Source organism: Engraulis encrasicolus, chromosome 4, assembly GCF_034702125.1.
Source record: "Engraulis encrasicolus isolate BLACKSEA-1 chromosome 4, IST_EnEncr_1.0, whole genome shotgun sequence".
Classification (NCBI taxonomy): domain Eukaryota; kingdom Metazoa; phylum Chordata; class Actinopteri; order Clupeiformes; family Engraulidae; genus Engraulis; species Engraulis encrasicolus.
In genome coordinates, this window is record NC_085860.1 from 27,617,896 (window position 1) to 27,630,395 (window position 12,500).

A 12,500-nucleotide genomic window follows, 5' to 3' on the forward strand; every position below is an offset into this window, starting at 1 on the left:
TCCTGTCTGCCGATATTTCAAGACAGGGACCTTCTAGCCAAACAATATCCCGACCCTTACATGGTGGCTCAGACCACATGTGTGTGGGGGTGGTGGGTGGTGGCTCAGACCACATGTGTGTGGGGGTGGTGGGTGGTGGCTCAGACCACATGTGTGTGGGGGTGGTGGGTGGTGGCTCAGACCACATGTGTGTGGGGGTGGTGGGTGAGACCACATGTGTGTGGGGGTGGTGGGTGGTGGGTGAGACCACATGTGTGTGGGGGTGGTGGGTGAGACCACATGTGTGTGGGGGTGGTGGGTGGTGGGTGAGACCACATGTGTGTGGGGGTGGTGGGTGGTGGCTCAGACCACATGTGTGTGGGGGTGGTGGGTGGTGGGTGAGACCACATGTGTGTGGGGGTGGTGGGTGAGACCACATGTGTGTGGGGGTGGTGGGTGAGACCACATGTGTGTGGGGGTGGTGGGTGTTTGTGTGTAAGATAAATGTCAACCTGTATGAGAACACACAGCATCCATTATCAACCCAACTGCAGACACATGTCATGGTGTTACACACGCACGTAAGCATACACACACACACGCACGCACGCACGCACGCACGCACACACACACACACACACACACACACACACACACATACAAAGACAATGTGTTTGATGTAAGTTGGTGTCTCTAGGGCCAGGTACCGTCCTGGGAGAGCAGGTGTTAGATTCACTGGCTATCACATGGGGAGAGAGAGAGAGAGAGAGAGAGAGAGAGAGAGAGAGAGAGAGAGAGAGAGAGAGAGAGAGAGCAAGAGAGAGTGAGAGAGAGAGAGAGAGAGAGAGAGAGAGAGAGAGAGAGAGAGAGCAAGAGAGAGAGCAAGAGAGAGAGCAAGAGAGAGAAGGAGAGATGGAACACAGGGGTGTTGGATGTACTGAGGTACCTGGGGATTTACTTTAGACTGGCTGGTGATACGTCTTAAGATGAATGTTTGTTCTGAAGGGTGTACGAACGCACACACGCACACACATGCACTACAAACACAAGGATGAATCTCTGGCATGCAGCACCTTTTTCTACACAAATTCTCTACATCCATAAATGAATGCTCAGGGGACACATGCATGGACAAATGTAGACATGTCCATCCATACATACTCAAACATGCATGCACGCTCGCACGCACGCACGCACGCACGCACGAGCACGCGAGCGCGCACACACACACACACACACACACACACACTGAGGAACTCTGTACAAACACCCATTCTCATACACTACTCGCTGGGTGGCTAGCTTTGTTTATCTCATGTGTCTTTTTTCGTGATCAGTTATTTTTTATATTGAACAATGCATCCAAATATCGTAAGAATATGAAGTAGGCATGCATACAAAAAGCAGAGAACAAAGATCCCTCCCCACACAATCCTACAGCGGGACAAATGACACATCACATATTGCATGTTTGTTAAATGCCGTGATACAATCTGTACACCTACGCTAATTGATGACACGACCATGTGTGTGACACACAGTGAGTGTACCAAAACACGCATGCACACATTCACACACACAGTCTCACTCCAGTAGAAAGCCAGCAGTAGGCTATTTGTCATGCAGAACAACACTTCATCTGCCATTGATGATGCAAGACAGAGTTACCATGATGAAACTAACAGTTTGACAATAGAGTGATAGGCTTACAGAAAACAAGGCAGAGAGGAAAATAGACATTGAGAAATGCCTGTGTGTGTGTGGTCGATGTGTGTTTGAGTTGACTGCATGAATTCTCAGCCTGGAACATTGTTGTCTGTACAGTTTAGAATGTCCAGGCATTAGCGTCACAATGTGTAATGTTACCCCCAAACAATGCTAAGGAAAATAGGTTTCAGGCGGCAGAGTGAGAGAGAGAGAGAGAGAGAGAGAGAGAGAGAGAGAGAGAGAGAGAGAGAGAGAAGAGAGAGAGAGAGAGAGAGAGAGAGAGAGAGAGAGAGAGAGAGAGAGAGAGAGAGAGAGAAAGAGAAAGAGAAAGAGAGAGAGAGAGTCAGAGTGGGAGAGATACTGTTTAGCCCTCCAACATTAAAACCAGCTTGTGGTTTTTCATGACTCTTGCCCAGACTCTGGCTTACCCAGACACAGGCTTTTCCTGAATGAGTGACCTGTCTACTCCCTCTAAAGGACACACATAAAAAGGAAGTGTTTGCATGTGTCGTGCAGCACAGCTGTGTGTGTATGTGTGGTTGTGTGTGATGCCGCACATACTGTAGGTGTGTGTGTGTGTGTGTGTGTGTGCGTGCGTGCGTGCGTGCGTGCGTGCGTGCGTGCGTGCGTGCATGCGAGCGTGTGTGTGTGGCCATGTCCATGCAAGTGTATGTGTAGGTGTGTGTACCTCTGTCTGTGTGTTCTCTAGTGTGGTGTGGAGAGTGAGTGGTTTGAATGGTAATTAGACAGTTATGACACTCTAATCCCATTACACTGGTAATGTGATCATGCCAGCTCATGTCTCAGGCATGCTTTGGGTTATGGGTGTGTGTGTGTGTGTGTGTGTGTGTGTGTGTGTGTGTGTGTGTGTGTGTGTGTGTGTGTGTGTGTGTGTGTGTGTGTGGTGTGTGTGTGTGTGTGTGTGTGTGTGTGTGTGTGTGTGTGTGTGTGTGTGTGTGTGTGTGTGTGTGTGTGTGTGTGTGTGTGTGTGTGTGTGTGTGCGCGTGCGTGTGTATGTGTGTGTGTGAGGCTGTGTGTGTGTGTGTGTGTGAGAGAGAGGCCAGTGTGTGTGTGTGTGCGTGCGTGCGTGCGTGTGTCTGTGTCTGTGTCTTTGTCTGTGTGTGTGAGAGAGTGTGCGCGTGTGTGTGTGTGTCTGTGTCTGTGTCTGTGTCTGTGTGTTTGTTTGTGTACAGAATGCATGGGATCTATTGTGTGGCTTGAATGGCTTATTGGTTCACAGTCATGGATAAAACAAATGTTAGCATACTATCCACTGTATGTATTCCTGGCTCCCATGATACCCTTCGTGAAAAAAAGGTGACATCTCCACTTAGTTATTCCCTGGTTACGACTCAGTGTTAGCTGCCGCTGCAGTTTTAAAACAATTAATCATCACAAAGTAATATGCAGGAGCAAGGGGCATCGTAGTTGAAAAAAGGGCAGCATGTCATTGCCGTCTGGCAATAAATGTGGTTTAATTTGTTCATTTGTGCAGCCACGAACAGATGAACTTGCTCCCGAGCCTCTTAATACCCTTAAAACGAAAACCAACTTGTTTGAATAACTCCTGTTTCACGCAATCTTTTTCAAAGTGGCTGCTTTGGTAGCCCATTTGTGCTAAACCGGAAATCGCACCCCCTTTTCCATTGCTACCGTAGTGAGTAGTTAGTAGTAGAAGAGATAGTAGTAGAGCTAGTATAATGTAGCATGCTATAATGTGAGATCATAGTAACTATAAACCTGCTGTCCTTCTCAGTAAACTACCACAATGATAAAAGCAGTATGGTAAAATACAATGTTGACATAGTACCCTATAATAAGGGTTAGGCTAAGCTCTACAGACATATGTGTAGAGTATGTACCAGCTGTTTGCTTGGTATTTCAAAGGGTTTAGAGTAGAGTAGAGTAACTTTATTAATACCCAAAGGGAAATGAGGGTACCTTGCTGCCCCTCAGGGCGACACACCCAAAAGGTGGACACAGTACAGCATAACATTGGGTGAGGTGAGGAGAAAAAAAATCCCATGCCTCCACAGTATAAAATTAAAACATTTCGACATAGAGTAAGTCTAAAAAACCTCAGCAGACAAAGGTAACACTAAACAAGACACCACAACACCACACAAACAGGGGAGGGATTGAGGGAGGGGTTGAGAAGAAAGACAGAGGAGGTGCTGAGGCTTGGGGCTCTAGGGGGGGGGGTCCTGAGGAAGCCGGTCTCGGCCACCATGGAGACAGCCTTGGTTGGCCCCCAGGAAGTCCAAACAAACCCCAGGGCCCCAGGGAGATTGGGTGAGGGAGGCAGGGAGTCTAAACATTGTTTGTCCTTCGGGGAGATAATGTGTTCCTGCCTCGGCCTTGGTCAAGCCGCTGCAGCCGGGGTGCTGAAAGATAACATTTTGTTGTTTGGGGTTTCGGTGAGCAAGACACATTCCAATGTTTATGACAGCTCTGTTCTCAAGTGATTGGCAACACGTTAAACATTCAGATGCAGCTCCGTTAACTTCCCCACAATTCAGATCAATTGCAACTGGCGGTTGCGAGCGATGGGTCCATCCATGTGTCGATCCAATACTTCCAGGTGGCATTGGACAGTCACAGTCCCTTCCATCAATTTGTCCATAGTACAGTGACCAGCCACAGAACCTTCCTACACACGGTTCACAACAGAAGTCTGAGCACTAACCAAGATGCCGACCTTATCCATCCTTCCGGGCAGCTTGGGGCTGTTTGTGGCCGCCTCGGTTTTCAAACTAATTCGATAGAGCAGGCCCAAGAGTAATCCAATCCCCAAGAAGCCTGTCATCATGAATCCAAAAATTCAACATCGGTTTGTGTGTGTGTGTGTGTGTGTGTGTGTGTGTGTGTGTGTGTGTGTGTGTGTGTGTGTGTGTGTGTGTGTGTGTGTGTGTGTGTGTGTGTGTGTGTGTGTGTGTGTGTGTGTGTGTGTGTGTGTGTGTGTGTGTGTGTGTGTGTGTGTGTGTTCGGTGTCGGAGGTTTTCCTGCCACCTCGTCAACTACATCGGTTCAGTAATAAGAGGTACACAAGACCGCTGAGATAAAGGGCCGGCCCGATAGCTCAACGCTGGCGCACTGTATTGAGGCCTCGGGAGGGAGGTTTACCAACGTGCCATGCCACACTCTGCTAGTTGGCCTCCGTTACATGTGCACGTGTATTTGTATGTGTCTACATCTGTGTGAGTTTTTCTGTGTGTATACATGTGTATGTGTGTTTGTCCATCCGTATATATACTGTATTCAGTATGTGTGTGCTTATGTCTGTGTGTGTGTGTCCTTGTGCCTTGTGAGTGTCCCCTGAACGTGTATACGTGTGTGTGTGTTTGTCCATCTGTCTGTGTGTGTATATACTGTACCTATTTTGTGTGTGCTCATGTCTATGTGTACCTGTGTGTGTCCTTGTGCCAGAGTGTCCCCTGAGCATGGCGGCTCAGCTGGAGGGCTGTGCGGAGCTGATGAAGATGCTGAAGAGCGGAGGAGCACACCTGGACTACCGCACCAAAGAGGGCGTCACCGCGCTGCACAAGGCAGTCCGCACCAAGAACCACACCGCTCTCATAGTGAGTCACACGCACGCACGCATGCACACACACACACATACACACACACATGCTCACACTCTCTCTGTCTCTTTGTCTCTCTATCTCTATCTCTGTCTCTGTCTCTATCTCTGTCTTTCTCTCTCTCTCCCTCCCTCTCAGTGCAACTTATTCAGCTTTATTGGAATGAATGTCTGAATAACATTATTGCCAAAACACAATGACATCCATTTAACATATATAAAGCAGACATACAGTTTGATAGTATGATTTCTCTCTCTCTGTCTCTCTGTCTCTTTCTCTCTCTCTCTCTCTTCAGGGGTGCCGGGGCACCCTGGGGTGCCGCGGGCCACCCTTAAGGGCCGTACACACACGTCGCTGCTAGTTACTCGCTCAGCGAATGAACTCAATAGAATGTCAATGTGTTCCAGCGAGACTAGCAGGCAAGTAGGCGAGTACTGTACAAGCGATGCAATGTTGGCGGATCCTGAGTTGAAAATATTTTATCTTCGAGCAAGGCGAGTAAGCGAGTAACCAATTAGAAGGCAGAGTTCGGTACTTCTTGCCTGTTTATTCGCAGTTAAAGCCGCGGGAACTTTCAGCGAACGTTCCATGAAAGAGAGGCGAGTACACGAGCAAGCGAGACGCTAGTAAATAGCAGTGATGTGTGTGTACGGCCCTTTAGGGGTGCCGCGGAAACGTGGCTGATAAATAAATTATGTAATATAATACATATTTGTCTAAATTGATATGTTAATGCTAGTCAGTGGAATATTTCATCTGCCATTTACGCACAATAAAGTAAATATAGGTCACCGAGTCAGCTACAACTTCGATCGTAGGTCGTGTGACGTCTCAAAATGTGTTACTTTTCTAAGCTTGTGTGGTATCGGATGCGAAGCCATGTTACGGCTTGTTGGTTTGGGGTGCCATGACATTTTTAATGAATTGAAAGGGTGCCTCGCCTAAAAAAAGAGGTTGAGAAACACTGCTTTACTCCATAATGAAGAATTGTTTGGCACCTTTATCTCTCAAATGTGTTTTACGGAGTACATCTCGTTCAATTTTTAATGTCTTCTTTTCTCAGAGTATTGCTGGCATTTAGATGGGACTGTGCTCTACAATCCTGTTCCCCAACTCTACATCTCTCCCTCTCCCTTTCTTCTTACTTCCCCCTCTTTCTCCATGCCTCTCTTTCCATTTCTATATCTTTCCCTTTGTATCCTTCTGTCTCCCTCCGTCATTTCCTGTCACACGACTCCAAAGCCTCGTTCACACACGTCGCTACTAGTTACGAGCTTCTCGCTCACTCGCCTAGTTACCACTTGCTCATGGAATGGTCGCTAAACGTTACCGAGCACAGGCAAGAAGTACCGAACTCTGCATTGCAATTGGTAACTCGCTTAGTTTTAAAAGATTCAACTCGGCACCCGCCCACATCGCATCGCTCCTCACCAACTCGCCTCCTCGTCTCGCTGGGACACATAGACATTCTATTGACTTCACTCGCTGAGCGAGCAACTAGAAGCGACGTGTGTGAGCATGGGTTTACTCCTTCAACTGATACATCCTACCCTCCTTGCCTCCTCACCTCTCACCTCCCATCCTCTTTGCCTTGTCCATCCCTCTGCTTCTATTTGCATCTCTCCTCACCTCTCTGGTCCTTCTAACCTTTTCCTTCCTTTCTCTCTCATTCCACCTCTTCCCCATCTCACCTGCTCTAATCTCTACTTCCCTCATCTCCATCTCCTCTCCCTCCATCTCTTTCTTCCTCTCCCTCTCCCCATTTTCAATTTCAAAAGTGCTTTATTGGCATGACAAAACAAACGTTTGTTTTGCCAAAGCATAGTACAAGTACAGAACATGTAGTAACAATAAGACATGATAAAAATATTAATAACAAGATGTGTGTTTGTGTGTGTGTATATACAGTATGTGTGTGTGTCTCTGCCTGTGTGTGTGTGCATGTGTGTATGTGTGTGTGTCTGTGTGTATGCGTCTGTGTTTGTGTCTGTGTCCGGCTATATTTGTGTGTGAATGTGCGCAGCAGTGCATACGTACAGTCAGGGCCGCCGACAAGGGGGGACAAAGGGGTATGTTGTCCTGGGCCCAGGGAGATAGGGGGCCCAGAATTGGGTCCCCATTATATTGTATGTATTGGGTAGGGGGCCCTTTCAGATGACTTTGTCCCGGGCCCAGCAAAAGCTGTCAGCGGCCCTGCGTACAGTATGTGTCCATCTACAGTCCTTGAATGTGTTTCAGTTATCACCCAGTGAGCAGATGGAACGTCTTCTGATTGGCTGAGCAGGTGTCCTTTATTCCCCGGTAGCAGGACACCTATGATGTCATGCGGGCGTGCGGGCATCCAAGTTGCTTCTTTTCTAATTTTCTGGCGAAGTGCCGTTACTAGTTCTATCGCATCTGGTTGTCTAGTCAAGACCGCGTCGTTAGTTCTATCGCATCTGGTTGTCTAATCAAGACCCCGTTACTAATTCTATTGCATCTCGTTTTCAAGTCAAAAACCCAGTCGTCAATTCTATTGCATTTGGTTGTCAAGTCACCCCAACATTCTGCTCTCTCTCTCTCTCTCTCTCTCTCTCTCTCTCTCTCTCTCTCTCTCTCTCTCTCTCTGCATCTCTCTCTCCCTATCTCTCTGCATCTCTCCATCTCTAGACGCTGCTGGATCTGGGTGCGTCTCCGGACTACAAGGACAGCCGGGGCCTGACGGCGCTGTACCACTCTGCCATGGTGGGAGGGGACCCCTACTGCTGCGAGCTGCTGCTGCACGACCACGCGCAGCTCGGATGCGTCGACGAGAACGGCTGGCAGGAGATACACCAGGTCTCACTCACAACCGCTCGCACAGACACACACACAAGCACACTTGCAGATGGACACACGCTCACAGACACACACACACACTCACGGACTGACACGCTCTCACAGACACACACACTCACGGACTGACACGCTCTCACAGACACAAAACTCACGGACGGACACACACTCACAGACACACACTCACAGACGGACATGCACTCACGGATGGACATGCACTCACAGACACACACTCACGGACGGACAAGCGCTCACAGACATGCACTAATGGACGGACGCACGCTCATAGACATACACTCAAAGACGGACACACATGTTCAGACACACACACACACACACACTCACGGAATGGACACGCGCTCACAGACACAGTCAAATGGATGGACACACACGCTCACAGAGACACACACATGGACGGTCACCCGCTCACAGACACACACTCAAGGATGGACACGCCCTCACAGACACACACTTATGGACGCACACACATATTTTAGGATGATTAAATTATGCGCTCATGCGCAGCACACACACACCTTTGAAGAGTCAATCAGAACATCTGGAGATGTACGTATCAGGTTGCATGCATACATGCACGCGCACACACACATGCCCACACACTCATGCAAACTACATGATCCCGTTCAGCTACAGTAGGTAGGTCAAGTAGAATAGGTCAAAGATACACCAGGTCTCACACACATTCACATACATTAACACACACACACAAACACACAAACGCTAGTGGTGTCAACAATAATCGATTTGGCGATGCAATGCAATGCGGGGCATGGACGATTCAATTTAATGCGGCAAGTACTAGAATCGATGCGGCAATTTTTTTTTTGTTTAAATTACTTCCGTGAATATTTCAGGAGCAAATGAATGTTAAATTAAATAAAAGCACTTCAAAGCATTAGAAAATTGATAGACTAATACTGAAAACAGCCAATAAAATGTTGCTCAGGATCTAACTACTAGTATTGCCTCATCATGATTGATGAAACATTTGCTTTGCTTTCAGTAGAAATGTAATGCATTGCAATGCATCGTATAATTGAATCGAATCGAATCGAATCGAATCACTACCTCCCGAATCAGAATCGAATCGAATCGTGAAGGCAGTGCCAATGCACACCACTAACAAACGCACACGTAAACAAACACACACATGACCAAACATACGTACACCGACTGTACCTACACACACACACGCACACGCACACGCACACGCACACACACACACACACACACACACACACACACACACACACACACACACACACACACACACACATACACACACACACACACACACACACACACACACACACACACACACACACACACACACACACACACACACTCATGCCCAGTATCAGAGACAGCAAGCTTCAGCTGGCCAGTTAAATGGTGCAGTGACTGCCAGCTGGAATGCTGGCCCGTGTGTCACGCACATGCACACACACACACACACGCACACACATGCACACACACACAGGCACACACATGCACACACACACACACACGCACACACACACACACGCACACGCACACGCACACGCACACGCACACGCACACGCACACGCACACGCACACATCCAAGTACATACACACACTGACACAAACATGAGCCTAATACTCCCTCGGAAAGAAGAGGACAAGGACAGTGATTTTGCATTCCCCTTGGGCGTGACACACTGGCCACACACACACACACACACACAATCACACACACACACACACACACACACACACACACACACACACACACACACACACACACACACACACACACACACACACACACACACACACACACACACAGACCACAGATGGGCCCCATTCCCGGAGTCTTGTCTCTGGCAGCTCAGCTGTCTTTTCTCAGGGCTTGAACACAACCCATCACATCTTTATCTCTCTCTCTCTCTCTCTCTCTCTCTCTCTCTCTCTCTCTCTCTCTCTCTCTCTCTCTCTCTGAAAGAAAACTTTTCTGTGTTGTTGATGTTAGTTGATAATCAAAGTGTCTGGGTCAAAGACATTTTTCGGCCTCAGACGTCAGGTTGTGCAACAGCATTTAATGCCCATAAATTAATTATTTATTGGTGGTTCATATGCCGCAAAAATATATGTTTGTAAGATAGTCCACTAAAAATAAACAAACAACAAAATCCATACAATAGTGGCACTGGTTGTCGTTGCTCCGCCTTGATGAGTGCTTCTGCTGAAACGTCACTAACCTGTATAGAAACATGGGTGGCATTTGGGGGGTGAAATATGTTATTTGGTATTTGTACTGTAAGTACTAGTGTTGTGTTGGGTAGCATTGTTTAAACCAGGAGTGGGCAATTATTTTGGCCCGAGGGCCGCATTGGGTTTAGAATATTGACCGAAGGGCCGGATGCCACAGACAACTTGCCCATGTCAATGATAAAACATAGTGTACGATGACGTAACTTGGCAGCAGTGATATTCCTGCACATTGTAATTTGGTTAATCTTAAATTTGCAAGACTCTTGTTTTAGGTAGCGTTTTAAGAATATTTAGTAACCGTTTGAATTTGGATTTAAAAGTTGTCTGTCTTGTAATGGCTCTGGGGGCCACATGAAATGGCTCAGGGGGCCGCATGTGGCCCCCGGGCCTGGGTTTGCCCACGTCTGGTTTATACCATGGTATATGGTTTCTGTCTAAGAGAGTTGGATATTACTTCTCAAACTATTGTTGTTATTGTTGTTAATGTTGTTGTTACATCTGGCAATAAACAACAGTAACTTTTGTCGACAAGCTTGAACAGGTCAGTGAAATATCTGTGAGGGTGAGCAAATCATGATGACAGTATAACACAATTGGGATGTCTTCATGGAGGCTTGCTTGCAGTCCTTGGCTGCTTGTTTTGTGAATTCCTTGTGTTTATATTTGTTGTGGTTGACGTTGACATTGATGTTGATGTTGACGTTGATGTGTTTGTTTGTTTACAGGCCTGTCGCCATGGCCACGTGCAGCACCTGGAGCACCTGCTGTTCTACGGAGCTGACATGAGTGCCCAGAACGCCTCGGGGAACACTGCCCTTCACATCTGCGCCCTCTACAACCAGGTACATGCACACGAGTGTGCGCGCGCGCGCACACACACACCCACACACACACACACACACACACACACACACACACACACACACACACACACACACACACACACACACATGCGTGCATGCACGCACACACACACACACACACACACACACACACACACACATAAACACACACGCACACACACACCCATGTTCAGTGTCCAGTATTTTATATAAGTTGCACTTACTTGTATTACTGCCCTGTGTGGGTGTGTGTGTGTGTGTGTGCGTGCGATCGTGCGTGGCATGTGTGGCTTGCGTGTGTGCATGTGAGCGTGCATCTGTGAGCGTGAGTGTGTGTTAAATATTATTGTGTAACATAGAATAGAGTGGAACATTATAGTATTATAATCTGATAGATGTAAACATAAACTTTACTGTTGTTTGCCATCACTGGATTATTTAGTGTCCATATTTTTCAGTTAATCCTTAATCTCCTTGTATGTGTGTGTGTGTGTTTGCATATGTGTGTGTGAGAGAGACAGAGACGGAGACAGGGAGACTCTGATATCGTTCCCACTCAGAACAATATAGAATAAGAGGATTATGTGATGTAAAAGCTGTCTGCGATTGACCTTTTATGATGGCCTGTGATTTTAAAGTAGCACCACACACACACACACACACACACACACACACACACACACACACACACACACACACACACACACACACACACACACACACACACACACACACACACACACACACACACACACACACACACACACACACACACACACACACACACACACACACACACACACACACACACACAAACATACAAGCGCACACACACACACACACACACACACGCATGTACACGCACACGCACATGCACACACACGCACACACACACTTGTGCCAGTGCCTTTTTTGTTGTAACAGTCTAAAGTGCTTACTTTCTTTGTGCACGAACTTTGGTCTGCCAAGGTTACCGAGGTAACAGATGCATATTCATCTGCCAGCGATCTCATTTCACCAAGCTGCATATTCATGACGATGATGATGCACAGTGCTGGACTGGGGAAGAAATAGGGCCCGGGCACTTTTGTCTTTAAACCCCCCCCCCAATAATTAGTGGCGCAGAACTGACTCATCGGTAGACCCCGCACCCTCGTGGGCCCCTATTTTCACTCCAGGGAGTGATGAATAGGTGAATCAGGGTGGGGTTATGCACTGGGGGAGATATAGGGCCCTGGCACTTTTGTCTTAAAGGGGCCTCACTTAGTGGCGCAGAACTGACTGATCTTTTTTACATCTCTGAAAATAGGGGCCCACGAGGGTG

At 47.6% G+C, this 12,500-nt stretch overlaps 1 protein-coding gene across 1 annotated transcript in view; it reads left to right on the forward strand.

Annotated features, from left to right (window-relative positions):
* The window catches only part of shank3a (SH3 and multiple ankyrin repeat domains 3a), a 301,455-nt gene that overhangs the window by 143,553 nt on the left and 145,402 nt on the right, over positions 1–12,500 (forward strand). The window contains exons 5-7 of the mRNA XM_063197051.1: positions 5,113–5,264; positions 7,917–8,084; positions 11,060–11,176. Coding sequence (XP_063053121.1) covers positions 5,113–5,264; positions 7,917–8,084; positions 11,060–11,176 — 437 coding nt within the window. The remainder of the gene's footprint in view (positions 1–5,112; positions 5,265–7,916; positions 8,085–11,059; positions 11,177–12,500) is intronic.